We start from the raw sequence: 14,642 nt of genomic DNA, 5'->3' as shown, positions 1-14,642 counted from the left end.
TATATATATATATCCTAATTTTTAATTTCACTTTCCGTTATTCAAGGTGGGTATTCACGGATTCCACATTTTTGTCAGCCGGTGGAGTCAACTAATTGTGTTCTAAGCAATCTCTACTGACGTATCTATTCCCAAATTTTCAGTTTCAGTTTGCTTGTTATCTTTATTTTTGCCTTTTCCTTCTCTGTGCGGAACTTGATTCTTTTGTTTCTAAAGAACAAAACCATGGTTGTTGTGGGAGAGATCTTACTGTCAGCTTTCTTTCAGTCGTTGTTTGACAGATTGGCTTCCACTGATTTCTTCAACTTTGTCCGTCAATTCCAAGGCGGAGTTGATTCCGATCAGCTCAAAAAGTGGGAACAAAAACTGAAGATGATCCAGGCTGTGCTGGGCGACGCAGAGGAGAAGCAACTGACTGATGAGGCTGTGAAAATCTGGCTGGACGATCTCCGAGACTTGGCGTATGATGCCGAAGACATCCTTGATGAGTTCGCCACTCAAGCTTTGGAGCACAGGTTGATGGCAGAGGATCCTGATAATCAGCCTACAGCTAGCAGATTTCGGAACATCTTCCCTGTAGCTTGTTTCAATTGTTTCAGTCCAAGCACAATTGGGTTCAATTCCAGTATGCGGTCCAAGGTTAAAGACATCACATGCCGCTTGGAAGAACTCTGGAAACAAAGATTTGAGCTGGGGTTGCAGTTGACTCCTGGAGGGGCTTCATCAGCTATTGCTGCACAGCAAAGACCACCCAGCTCAAGTGTGCGGACGGAACGTGCTGTCTACGGAAGAGACGAAGATAAGGCCAAAATACTTGATATGGTGTTAAGCGATGATCCAATTGATTCCATGTTTCGTGTAATACCCATTGTCGGCATGGCAGGAATTGGAAAAACAACGCTTGCTCGGGAGGTCTACAACGACAAGGCTGTCTCAGATATCAAGTTCGACATAAAAGCTTGGGTTTGTGTCTCTGATGAATTTGATGTTCTGAGCATCTCAATGGCACTTCTCGAGTCAATCACTTGCAAGCCTTGTGACTTGAAGGCTTTAAATGAAGTGCAGGTTCAATTGCAAAAGGCACTGGATGGCAAAAAGTTCTTGCTAGTCTTAGATGATGTATGGAACGAGAACTATAGCCTGTGGGAAGACCTGAAAGCCCCCTTCCTGGCTGCTGCACCAAACAGTAAGATAATCGTCACCACACGCCATTCACATGTTGCATCAACAATGGGACCAGTTGAACATTATAACTTAAGTCTTCTATCTGATGATGATTGCTGGTTTGTGTTCATGAACCATGCATTTGACACTAGAGATCATATCCATGTGCAGCGAATTTCAGGATTATTTCATAAGAAAGTTGTTCAAAAATGCAGAGGCTTGCCCCTGGCTGCAAAGACTCTTGGTGGCCTTCTACGCACTAAGCATGGAGACAATGCGTGGGAAGATATATTGAACAGCAATATATGGGATTTGCCTGAGCAAAGTGGTGTTCTACCTGTTTTAAAGTTGAGTTATCATTATCTTCCTTCACATTTAAAGAGATGTTTTGCTTACTGTGCAATTTTCCCCAAAGATTATGAATTGAAGGAGAAAGAATTGGTTTTCTTATGGATGGCTGAAGGTATTATTCAACAACCAAGAAACAATAAGCAGTTAGAAGATTGGGGTAGTGAGTGCTTTCATGATTTAGTGTCAAGGTCAATTTTTCAACAATCAAGTGGTGATGGTTCTAAATTTGTAATGCACGACCTTGTCCATGATCTTGCTCAATTGGTATCCGGAGAAAGCATTTGCAGGTTAGAAGAGGCCAATAAGCTGTCAAGAGGATTTGAAAGGGTTCGTCATTCCTCTTACACTCGTGGCCACTTTGATAGTAAAAGTAGATTCGAGAGTTTGTATGAAGTTCCACATTTGAGAACATTCTTGCCTGTGTTTATAAGAGGTGGCACTGATACTAGTTACATAACTAATGTGCTTCTGTCTGATATGCTGCCAAAGTTCAAAAAGTTGAGGGTGCTATCTTTAGAGGGATATTATGTCACTCAATTGCCTAATTCAATTAAAGAATTGAAACTTTTAAGGTACCTAAATGTTGCTGGTACTCAGATCAGAAGTTTACCTGAGTCAACGAGCTCACTAATGCACTTACGAGTCTTGATCCTAAGAGATTGTTCTCGTTTAACAAGGTTGCCATCCAAGATGTGGAACTTGATTAATTTGCGTCATCTTGATATAGAAGGTGCAAATTCACTTGAAGGGATGCCATATGGAATGGAGAAGTTGAAGCATCTGCAGACATTATCAAATTTTATTGTGGGCAAGGATACTGGATCTGGTTTGAAGGACTTGAAGAATTTAAAGTTTCTCCATGGAGAACTTTGTATCTCAGGATTACAAAATGTGAATGATTTACGTGAAGCAGGAGAAGCTATGTTATGTGAGAAGCAGAATCTACAAGCATTATCGCTGCAATGGGGATCTCAGTTTGACAGCTCACGAGAAGAGGTGGCAAAAGAACACACTGTGCTTGACATGCTACAACCGCATACAAATCTAAAGCAGCTGGCAATCACAAGCTACAGCGGTGAAAATTTTCCAATGTGGATAGGAGATCTATCATTCTCCAAGATGGAGGTTCTTGAATTAGAAAACTGCCAAAATTGCACATCATTGCCTTCACTCAGCATGTTGGGATCACTTAAACAGCTCACCATCAAAGGCATGACAAGACTAAAAAGCATAGGTTCTGAATTTTATGGAGAGGATATCTTAAATACTTTTAAAACATTAGAGACTCTTCGTTTTGAGAATTTGCCAGAATGGGAGTGCTGGGACACCAAAGAAAATGGTCTTCTTGCTGGATTCTCTAGCCTCCGGGAACTTTCCATACTGAAATGTCCCAAATTCTCTGGAAAATTGCCGGAGCTTCTTCCTTCACTGGAGATACTAGTAATTAGTAAATGTGCAGACTTGGTAGTTCCATTCTCAAGCTTTCCGATGCTCTGCAGATTAGAAATTGAAGAATGCAAAGGAATTACATGCAGCACTCCAATTGACTGTAAGTTGATAGAGTCTATGACTATTTCAAATAGTTCATTACAAATATATGGATGCAAAGGGATGATATTTAATGATCCTCCGGCTATGGACTCCAAGTCATTACCAACCTCTGTGACTATTTCAAATGTTCTGGAGTTTGGAAAATTCTTGAAGCAGGGATTTCAGCAAGTAGAGACTTTGCGAATTGGCAATTCTGAACAGATCAAGTCATGGCTTCAATTTGACAAGCCAGAACAGGGGTTGCATGTACTCAGCTCTCCCGAAGACGTGTCAATAGAGGAAAATTGCATGAGTCTTGTATCATTTTCTGAGGTAATTTTTCTTATGAATAATCTGCGGTATCTCAAAATTGAAAATAGCAGAGCTTTGAAATCCTTACCTCAGGAAGTTATGGGAAATAATGCACAGTTGGAAAAGTTGTTTATCAAATATTGTGATTCCCTAACATTCATCGCAAAAAGCAGGCTACCTTCATCTCTGAAAAGGCTTGAGATAGAGAATTGTAAGAACTTGCAACATTTGGTCGATGGTGAAGAGGATGCTTCTTCTTCTTTTTCATCATCAGTGACACTGAAACACCTCAGTATAAGGTGTTGCCCCAAGCTCACAACCTTATCATCAACAATCCAGTTACTTGAGGCACTTGAAGACCTCAACATAAGTGACTGCCCAAAGCTGGAGTCAATACCGGATGGCCTGCACAATCTTAAAAGTTTACACAGCATTTGTATATCACAATGTCCAAGCCTGGTTTCCTTTCCAGAAAGAGGGCTTCCCCACACCATTTCAAATGTTTACATAGTCAAATGCAAGGAACTTATGGCCCTTCCAGATGATATGAACAGACTCAACTCTCTTCAACATTTATGGATAAAAGATTGTCCAAGTATTGTCTCATTTCCAGAGGAAGGTTTTCCAATCAATCTTACAGTACTTGTAATTGGAGAAGTCAAAATCTACAGAGCACTGATCCAGTGGGGATTGCACAGGCTGACCTCTCTTAGACGCCTCTGTATTTATAGATGTGATGATGCAGAGTGTTTCCCATACAAAGAAACGGCAATCATGTTGCCCGCTTCTCTAACTCATTTGCACCTTCGGAAATTGTCCAAATTGAAATACCTATCTTCAATGGCTTTTCAAAGCCTTGCTTCTCTTAAATATTTGTGGCTCGAGAGTTGCCTAAATCTCACATCATTTCCAAAGGAGGGCCTTCCATCCTCACTTTTGGAGTTAAGAATTGAAGATTGTCCGATGCTAAAAAAGGGGTGCATAAGGGATAAAGGAGAAGAATGGTCTAAGATTGCTCACATCCCTTGTGTTATAGTAGATTGGAAATTCATATACGATCAAGAGGAGGAAGGTCAGTTGATTTCTATTATTTAGTTTTTTATCATAGAATGACATCACATCAAGTATTTTAATCAATTAATTTGGTGTAGTATATGAAGAACCTTTGGTATTGCACTTCATTTTCTTTGCTTTGCAGGTGACTTGCGAGCACCAAGATGCTAGAGTTTTGAAGAAATATGTGAAGTGGCTTAATACACTACAGCATCAGACGCTTAAACTTGGAGGAGCATTTGCTGTGAAACCTTCATCCAGGGAGTGCTTGCCATTTGCCCTTATCCTGCAAAAGGAGTTGAAGTCTGCCCACAAAATTTGGTGCAAATCTTCAAAAGTTACTTACGCCGCTGGCTTCCTGGATGCTGTTTGAATTCCTCATCAGGCTACAGCATAAGTTTTGCCCATTTGTTTCTTTCCTCCTATAAGCAAATATTTGAGTTGTCGGATAGGTTGTGATTGTTTATTTACTTAGGGCCCAGCTAAATTGACTATCATTCTGTTGTAAATTAATGTAGATTTTACCCATAATTTTTACCAACTCAATTTCCTACAGACAAGTTAAGGATCAGAAAAGTAAGAGGTGGACTAAGCACTGTAATTGGCTACGTAGGTGAGTTGCAATGTTTCATACAGAAAAGGAACAAAAATGGAAGTAAAAAAAACTAAGAATTGAGCAAGGAATTTACATCTGCCTAATATAAATGTCTATGTAATAGCAGGAGTTAAAGCTATCAGAATATAGCATTTGATGAAGTAAAATGAGCAGGCCTAGAATATGAATATCGAAATCTTTATTAAATCTCTTCTTTTCACTGATTCTGTGGCTCCACAGTGGCTGTGCGTTCTGTACGCCGCCTCTTTTGCTGTAGTCTGAAGCAGTAAGCTGTAAGTCCGATTGCTAGAGGCAAGATTGATATAGTTAGAATGACAAAAAGCTTCACCTCATCTGGTGCAATGCTTATTACTGCAGTGTCATAGGTGAAATTCATTGCCAAGAAGCTCAAACTGCAGAGGAAACTTGGTTGTTAGGATGTTGATCATTTGAAGTGGCAATTTAAAGCCCAGAGAGTTGAAAAACATATAAAGGCGAAATGCAATTGTGTTCGTAGAACCCCAAATAGACTCCCCTGCAATGTGCGCTTTACTGCTGGGTGTGCTATTGTCTTGCCATGTACCCCCTGGAGGGTTGACACAAAACTGGAAGGTTGTTGTTGCCACCAAAGCAGCTACAACCAATAGTGAACTGCGTGTTTCACCAGGAGAATCTCTTCCCTTTTTAAATTTGAAAAATTCCGTCATGTCATTTTTTGTTCGCAGTGGATTTGTCTCTGCCGATGACACTGCAAGATTGTTCAACTGATGTTTGATTGTCATCTCTCATTCCCGTAGCTCCAGCACTCCGAAGGATCTCCTCAATTTCCCTATCTCCAGCTTCACTCGGGAAGATCAGCAGCAGGTCAAATGCAGTGAGACCGCTATGATTTATGGCATTTACTTCCAACCCCTGTGAAGCATTGGCTTGATGGCCAAGTAAGAGTTCTATTACCTGCAAGTGAATCCAAGTTTTCAATTGTTCTTTATAGTCGGAAGATAAATCATATGATACTGGACATGTGTTTTCTTTCCTAGCAGTTATATCAATCATTTTCAAAGTTTTCATGACATGAAGTGTGTCTAACTTGGAAGTCAACCCGTCCTAGGTTATGAAACACTGAGCCTAGTCAATAGATGGAGTTTCCAGCTAACAAAGTTGCTAAAACTAAAATAAGATTGGAGCATGCAATGAGGATATTTTTTTAGTGACCACTTTTTTTATTCACCAGTTTCTGTAGACAACATCATTTTGAACTTCAATAGTGGTTGGTCGACATGATGCCACAGAAACACAGGATTGAACTGAGTTTAGCACTTTCAGGGGGATAAATTTAAAATAGAGGAAAGTTCAAGCTCTTAGGAAACATATTTTTCCCTTTTACTTTATGACCATTTTGAATCCACACTAATCAATTCTCTAAACCACTGTACAAAACTGTAAGGATCTTATAACAGATTTTGACTAGTTTAACCGCATCCTGACTTACAGTTGAAATTTCTAATTGAAGCAAATTAGGAACCTTATTGCAGATACATGGTTCTCTAGATTCAAGAGATATCCAGGCTAGTGAAGCTTAATAAGACATGATCTTTCTGTGGCCTCACGGTCTAAAGTCAAACACTCCTTTATAATGATCTGAAAACAATAGAAACAAGAACTAACTTGATTGAAAATTATTGAATACGGGATTAAATATAAGATTGGACTTGCCTGGCGTTGTTTCTTCAAGGTGGCTAGGTGCAGCACTGTATTTCCTTGCTCATCCCTCATATTGAAAATATCTTCCTTCTTCATCTCTCTAATCCAATCCACAATAATTGCAATCACTCCATACTAGCTGTTCTTAATAGCAAAGTGCAAAGCAGTATCATGCTGAATGGTCACGTCTTCGACACATTCTGGACAAGCTGAAAGCATTTCGGCTACAGCATGAGACCTCCCTTTGATAGCTGCACAGTGCAGGGGAGTCTTTGCCTCTGGTCCTTGTAGCTGACAAAGTTTTCGGTCAACTTTCAGTAACTCCCTTACAATGTGCCCTATTGATGATGCCATGTGCATAGGGCTAAAACCATCTTGGTTCACTTCCTGAGCCATATCTGGTCTCAGGTTTATGATCTCCTTTACAAAATCAACGTGGCCATATGCCGAAGCAACATGTACAGGATTTCCTGCTGAAGTTAGTGCAGAGATATGGAGTATCAAGGGATTTTCTCCCAGAAGTTGGTGCAAGCTTTGGACATTTCCTGCTTGTGCTGCCTCAAATAGCTTTCTATCCATTGAGGTGGAATATGCCCTATGCCTTAGTTTTGTCCTTAGTATGTAAGGCACACAGGACTTCACATATGTGAAAATAATAAGAAAAGGAGATATAATTCACGGAGGTATAGTTTCTTTAGCCTTTCCAAGAAAAATTTTCTTATGGACATGAAACCTTTATTTTGTTTCAGAATACCTTAGTAGTACTTGTTTGGTTTCTTTTTTAAAAAAAAAAAAAAATTGAATAAACACTCAGTTTTGCGCGAGAATCAAAGTTTAGAATAAGTCAAGCTATGTTAAACAATCGTCTGACGAGTGAAGAGCCAAATATTTCATAGAATAAGGTTGGCAAGATTCATCATAAAAATAAGTAAATAAACCAATTACATCATCTGGCAGTTGGTGGCCTGTTAATCAGTCTTTACTCTTATTATTATTATTATTATTTTGAGTTCTGACATCAGGAATTGTAGAATTTAATTGCAGAGATTGATTGCATTGAGAATTAAGATTGTTAGTCATCCCATTTAATAAATTAGACCATGATGTGGCAACGGTAGTATTGTTGAATTGAAAGGCTTCTCAGGTTTTTCTGCTAAATATAGGTGTAACTGGGCAAGTACAGTAACTCAATTTCAAAACCAAAATAAAATAAAAAGTGCTTCCTACCAAAACAATATCAGGTGACGCTGCATGGGTATTGAGGTGTTCTAAATAGAGAATTAAGTAAAAGCTATTATAAATTATCTGGAAGATGTACATAAGAAAGTGTCTCCATAATATCAGGAGTGAAGGCCAGGTGTTGGAAAATGGAAAATAGAGAGCAACACTCAAAAATTGTTGCTTCACTTCAGTTGCTCTTTTAACAGAGTCCATGTATTCAAGAATAGAGCACATAAAGAATATTCAAATCTGTATTCTGCCTTCTGTTTTCAATGATTCTGTGGATCCATCGCATGTTCTATAAGCCTTTTTTCTGCATTTTCTTGCCGATTAATCTGTATGTGTGGTAAATGTAGCCGTGATTGTTTTAGTTAGAATGATAAAAAGCCGCATGCCACCTGCAGTAGTTATTACTCCTAGATGTTTTGAAGGATCATATGATGGTGTTTGCAGCTTAAAAAGCAGGGAAAATATTATGAACTTCCCTGTAAAAGCTTGGTCTTCAAAGAATCAGATGTTAAGCGCCTGACCTCTCTTATTCTCATATTTATGTATGAAACCTTAATCGGAAACAAGTAACTATATTATCTTGATTCAACTTTAAGTGGTAGCCTCCATATTCAACCCCTCCAACTGAAGCCGCCTGCAGGAATAGCCATGTTGAATCAACTTGATTTTACACTCAAATTTACCAAATCGATCTCCTATAAACAAGTCTTAATGATCAGAAAACTCAATTGCTGTGATTTGCTACATAGATGAGTTTCATAAAGAAAAGAAAAATAAAACAATAAACTGAGAATTAAGCAGGAACTATTCTACATTATCTGCTACATGTGCGTAATAAATGTCTCTATAATAGTAGAGCTAAGGCTACTTGCTAACAAAGGAAAACAGAAACAACACTGAAATATTGTTTCTACAGTCTATAATACTGATGAAAAAGTATAACAAGCACACCTAGAATATCCAAATCTTTGTTTTGTCTCTTCTGTTTTCAATGGCTCTATGGCCTCGTAGAGCGTTCTGTAAGCCTCTTTCTGAACTGTGTTAGGCAATAAGCTGTAAGTGCGATAACTGCAGGCAAGATTGCTGTTGTTAGATTGACAAAAAGCCTCATGCCATCAGGTGTAATGGCTATTACTGCAGTGTCATAGGTGGTATTTATTGCAAGGAAACACAAAATAAGCTCGGGCTTCAGGGGAAACTTGGGTGTTAGAATGTGGATCATATGAAAAGACAATTTAAAGCCCAAAGAGTTGAAAAACATAAAGATGCCATATCCAATTTTGTTCTTAGAACCCCAAATACCGCCCTGCATTCTGTGCTTTGCTGCCGGTGGTGCTATTGCTTTTGTCAGATATATAATTGTCTTGCCATACACCACCTCGAGGATTGACACCAAACTGGAAGGTTGTGGTAGCCACCAAAGCAGCTACAACCAATAGTGAACTGCGTGCAGGACTGTTAACGGATGTTTGATTGTAAGGTTGAGAGGGAGGTGACATCTATCACTCTCATAGCTCCAGCACTCCGAAGAATGTCCTCAATTTCTCTATCTCCAGCTTCACTTGGGAAAATCAGCAGCAGGTCAAGTGCAGTGTGTCAGCTCTTGTTTATGGCATTTACTTCCAAACCCCGTGGAACATCTGCCACATGGCCAAGCAATAGTTCGATTGCCTGCAAGTGAATTCCACCCCCCCCCCCCCCCCCCAACAAGAACAATTCTTCTCTATAGTGAGATGATAAACTATGAGATACTTACTTGACATGGATGTTATTCCCTAGCGGTCAGTTTGGTAGTCAAGCAATTCCGTCATTCTATTTCTAAATTTGCAGCATATCAGGTGTGCCTAGCTTGCAAATAAAGTCTTTGTAGGGTACAAAATACTGATGGCGTTCTTACCTAAAAATGTTGCGAAAATTAAACTATGACCAAAACATGCAATGAAGCAACTATTCCAGTTTTTATTCACCAGTTTCAATAGACAGCATCATTTTGACCTTGAATGGTGGTTATTCAGCATGATGCCGCAGAAGTACAAGGATGGGATACTTGCATATTAACAATATAAATGATACAATGCATATCAACAACATAAATGAATAAAACTATACAATTTATAAATGACAAAAGGGTCGAATTACATGATGAAGTGTGGAGAAATTTGTTATGTTTTATTGATATCTCAAACAATACAATTCTAGGTTAATATATACATATAGAAAACAACAAGAAAGGAAACTAAATAAAATCCCTACAAATTAGAGACTAAATCAAATCCTACAAATTAGGGATTGACAACTATCAAAATATTCTATTTAAGGCATCAATATTTACAGTGAAACATAGCTAGGTGTTTTCCCACACTCCCCCTCAAGCTGGTGAATGGATATTGTCCATCCCCAGCTTGCTTCTTATACTTTGAAACACCTTGTTACTCAAACATTTGGTTAACACATCTGCTAACTGGTCACCAGTAGATACAAATGGAGTGCAAATTAGGCCATTGTCCAGCTTTTCCTTTATAAAGTGCCGGTCAACTTCAATGTGCTTAGTGCGATCATGCTGAACTAGATTGTGTGATATACTAATAGCTGATTTGTTGTCACAATAAAGTCTCATAGGTGCTTCCCATTGAATTTTCAAGTCTTGTAGTACAATTTTCAGCCACAATAGCTCACAAATCCCCATTGCCATGGCTCTAAACTCAGCTTCTACACTTGATTTGGCAACTATGTTTTGCTTTTTACTTTTCCAAGTCACAAGGCTGCCACCAAGAAAGGTGCAATAACCTGATGTTGACCTCCTATCAATAATAGATCATGCATAATCTGCATCAGTATAGGCTTCAAGTGTCAGTCCTTCTCCTTTCTTGAGCAAAATTCCCTTCCCTGGTGTTCCTTTCAAATATTGCAAGATCATGTATACGGCTTGAAGGTGAACTTATTTGGGATTATGCATAAATTGACTCACAACATTAACTGCATAAGCTATGTTAGGTCTAGTGTGAGAAAGATAAATCAATTTTCCTACAAGCCTTTGATATGCTCCTTTATCCACTGCTGCATTTCCATGAGCTTCACTAAGTCTATGATTCGGTTCTATAGGGCTGTCAGCTGGCTTGCACCTTACTTTTCCCGTTTCCTTCAACAAATCCATATGTATTTTCATTGTGATATGAAGATTCCATGCTTTGAGTGGGCAACTTCAATACTGTGAAAATATTTTAATCTACCATGCTCATTTATCTCAAATTCCTTAATTAAGCATCTTCTTAAAGCTTCCCTTCCTTCCAAGTCATTTCATGTTACCACAATGTCATCTACATACACTAATAATGTTGTTACTCCCCTTGAAGCTGAATGTTTGACAAACAAAGTATGGTCAGCTTGACTCTGTTTATATCCCATGGTTGTCATGACCTTAGCAAATGGTCCAAACCAAGCTCTAAGGGATTGTTTCAGGCCATACAAGGCCTTTTTAAGTTTGCACACTTTGTTTCCTTCTAAATTAAAACCAAAACCAGGAGGAATTTCCATGTAAATCTCTTCATCCAGATCACCATGTAAAAAGGCGTTCTTGACATCAAATTGCTGCATACATCATCCAAGATTAGCAGCTAGAGATAATAATACTCTCACAGTGTTCATTTTGGCAACTGGAGCAAATGTTTCCAAATAACCAATCCCATAAGTTTGAGTATACCCTTTGGCTACCAACCTAGCCTTATACCTTTCTAGGGACCCATTTGCCTTATATTTAACAGTGAACACCCATTTGCAGCCTATTGGACTCTTCCCCTTTGGTAACTCTACTAAATCCCACGTCTTACTTTTTTCAATGGCCTCCATTTCTATTTTCATGGCATTTTTCCGCTCCATGTGACTTAATGCCTCAGATACTGTCTTGGGAATGGTTATGGTGTTTAGATGTGTGAAAAAAGGTTTTGTGGGTGTGTGACAACTTAACACAAGACATAAAGTGAGATAACGGATATAAATGATGTTGGGTACATTTTCGGGTGCCTTTTCTAATAGCAGTAGGAATATCATTGTCATTATCTTCATTAGAACTAAAAATCTTTTCTTGAGAAGGTGCAGTGTGATTAATTACCTCATTACCAGGGGCTGGTTCCAATTCTTGGACTTGCATAGGTTGAACAATAGGTGTTTTTCTTCTTGAATAAGTCAAGATTGGGCAATTAGAATTTTGAACCTATTTATCCTGTCCGGAAAACTTAGAGCCGGGAGTACAAGGGTTTACAACTTTTATAAAAACATAATTAGGATTTGGGGAACCTTGAGAATCAATAGGGGTAAGAGCTAGAGGGTTTATAGATGAAGGAGGAGGATAAGCATCAAGTTCCAGCAATAAAAATAAGTCTTTGTCCTTATCTTCCATAAGTGATGTCTCCCCTTGAAGATAAGGTTGAACGAAATAGCTTTCTTTCTCAACAAATGTAACATCAACAGACACAAAGAACTTTTTTGTTGGAGGATGAAAACATTTGTATCCTTTTTGAGTTGAAGAATAACCAACAAATACACATTTAAGTGCTCGTGGATCGAATTTTCCCCTATTATGGGAGTGAATATGAACAAAAGATACACACCCAAAAATTTTAGGAACAAGATGATTAGCAGTGTGAAAGTCTGGAAAATATTTTGAAAAAACTTGCACATGACTTTTGAACCCAAGAACCCGAGAAGGCAGCCTATTTATAAGATGGGCTATGGTTAGAACAAATTCTCCCCAATAATTTTTAAGAACATTTCTTTGAAACAAACAAGCTCTGGTGATGGCTAAAAGGTGACCATTTTTCCTTTTTGCAACCTCATTTTGTTGAGGAGTGTTAATACATGATGACTCATGAATTATACCCTCCTTTTGGAAATATGGTGATAGGTTTTGGTTGAAATAGTCTTTACCATTATCTGATCTAAACCTCTTTATTCCAACTCCAAATTGATTTTTGACCATGTTGTGAAAAATTGGAAAAATGAAACTCACTTCAGACTTATGTTTTAAAAGAAATATCCATGACATACGGGTGCAACCATCAATAAATGAAATAAACCAGCGAGCTCCTGAAACATTAGGAACTGTGGAAGGACCCCAAATATCACTATGAATGAGTGCAAAATGAATAGATGTTCTTTTATTACTAACAGGAAAAAAAACACGTTTATGTTTTGCAAGTTCACAAATATCACAGTGAAGGTTTTCTAAATCAATTCCTTTAAATAATAATGGAAACATTACTTTAAGAATGCTAAACGAAGGATGTCCAAGACGAAAGTGTTGAAGCCAGATTTTGTCTTTATTAGAAATAGAAGACTCAGAAAAATATGACGGGTAAATAGTTTCCAGTTCTAGTTTGCCCACTTGATTCTTCAAGATAGTAAAGCCCATTTTTCTCTCTAGCATGTGCAATCATCTTCCCCGTACCCTGGTCCTAAAATATGCAGTATGAAGGATAAAAAATAACATTACAATTCAAATCTTTTGTGAGTTTATGAATAGACAAAAGGTTAGTAGACAAATTTGGTACATGGAGGACATTTTTAAGTGTGAGGGCTTGATTTATCAAAAAATTTCCTTAACAAGCAACTGTTGATAGGGAACCATCAGCTGTGGATATCTTCCTATTGCTTGGACAAGGGTCATAGGTGATGAATTTACGTAAGGAGTGGGTCATATGGTCGATGGCACCTGAGTCTATGATCCAAGAGTTGGGAAAGGTCGTACATGAGACATTTAGTGCATATAGGGAGGAAAACTTACTTTTGAATGCCAAAGAACAAGTACCTCTCTGGTGGCATCTCCAATGCTCCCAACAAACTCTTCAGCTTTTCAATTTCTTCTCTGTTGAGCTTGTCAGGTTTATGAGATTTAACTTCGTCACTAGACTGTATAGAGGTCATATGGGCTTGCCCTTATCCCTTCGACTGTCCATTCTCCATAGTTGAATTTTTATTGGACATTGGTGGCTTTCCATGTAGTTTCCAGCATCGTTCTCGAGTGTGTCGAGGCTTCTTGCAGTATGTACACCATAAAGAATCCTTATTTGTCATCTTGGATGCATTAGTTTGTTCGGTTTCACCAAGAGGTTGCTGACTTGGGCCAGAGTACTTAATTATAGCATTTCTTGCGACCATGGTTGAACTCTCCACTGATTGGGATTCAACCATGACTCCTCTTCTACTTTCTTCGCTCCGAATTGCAGCAATGGTCTCATCTAGTGATGGTAAACCTTCCTTCTCCAATACTTGCACTCGAACATGATCAAACACCCCATTTAGTCCAGCTAAGAATTCGTAGATCCTCTTTTTTTCAACAAACCTTTTCATCAAGGCAGCATCAGTACTACACTTCATTTGAAAACATTGATAATAATCCATCTCTTGCCACAAAATTTTCAACAAATCAGCATATTCAGTAATAGAACAACCTCCTTGTTTAGTTGCAGCGATCTTGGTTTTAATCTCATAAATTTGAGCAGCATCACCTACCTTGGAATAGATTTCTCAACAGCTTCCCATATTTCCTTGGTTGTGGGAAGAAACATACATGTGTCACTAATCTCTGGACCATTGAATTCCACAACCAGGACATAACCATAGCGTCTGCTTCATCCCAGGCATCAAATCTCGGATCCCTGGTTTGGGTCCAGTACTAAGTAGGTGACTAATTTTACCCATTCCTTTCAGA

At 38.5% G+C, this 14,642-nt stretch overlaps 1 protein-coding gene and 1 pseudogene across 1 annotated transcript; one reads left to right on the top strand and one right to left on the bottom strand.

Annotated features, from left to right (window-relative positions):
• The first annotated feature begins 61 nt into the window (after nucleotides 1-61).
• Nucleotides 62-4,636, top strand: LOC18048758 (putative disease resistance RPP13-like protein 1). Its single transcript, XM_006441882.2, has 2 exons — nucleotides 62-4,429; nucleotides 4,556-4,636. The coding sequence occupies exons 1-2, from the start codon at nucleotides 226-228 to the stop codon at nucleotides 4,579-4,581; spliced, it is 4,230 nt and encodes a 1,409-aa protein (XP_006441945.1). The 5' UTR covers nucleotides 62-225; the 3' UTR covers nucleotides 4,582-4,636.
• Nucleotides 4,637-5,374: 738 nt separating this feature from the next.
• Nucleotides 5,375-7,332, bottom strand: LOC18048757 (annotated as a pseudogene).
• Between the last annotated feature and the right edge of the window lie 7,310 nt (nucleotides 7,333-14,642).

Source organism: Citrus clementina, unplaced genomic scaffold (assembly GCF_000493195.1).
Source record: "Citrus clementina cultivar Clemenules unplaced genomic scaffold, Citrus_clementina_v1.0 scaffold_3, whole genome shotgun sequence".
In the NCBI taxonomy this organism is placed as follows: Eukaryota; Viridiplantae; Streptophyta; class Magnoliopsida; order Sapindales; family Rutaceae; genus Citrus; species Citrus x clementina.
Note: the sequence above shows the minus strand (reverse complement) of the source record. Positions and strands in the feature narration are given on the sequence as shown.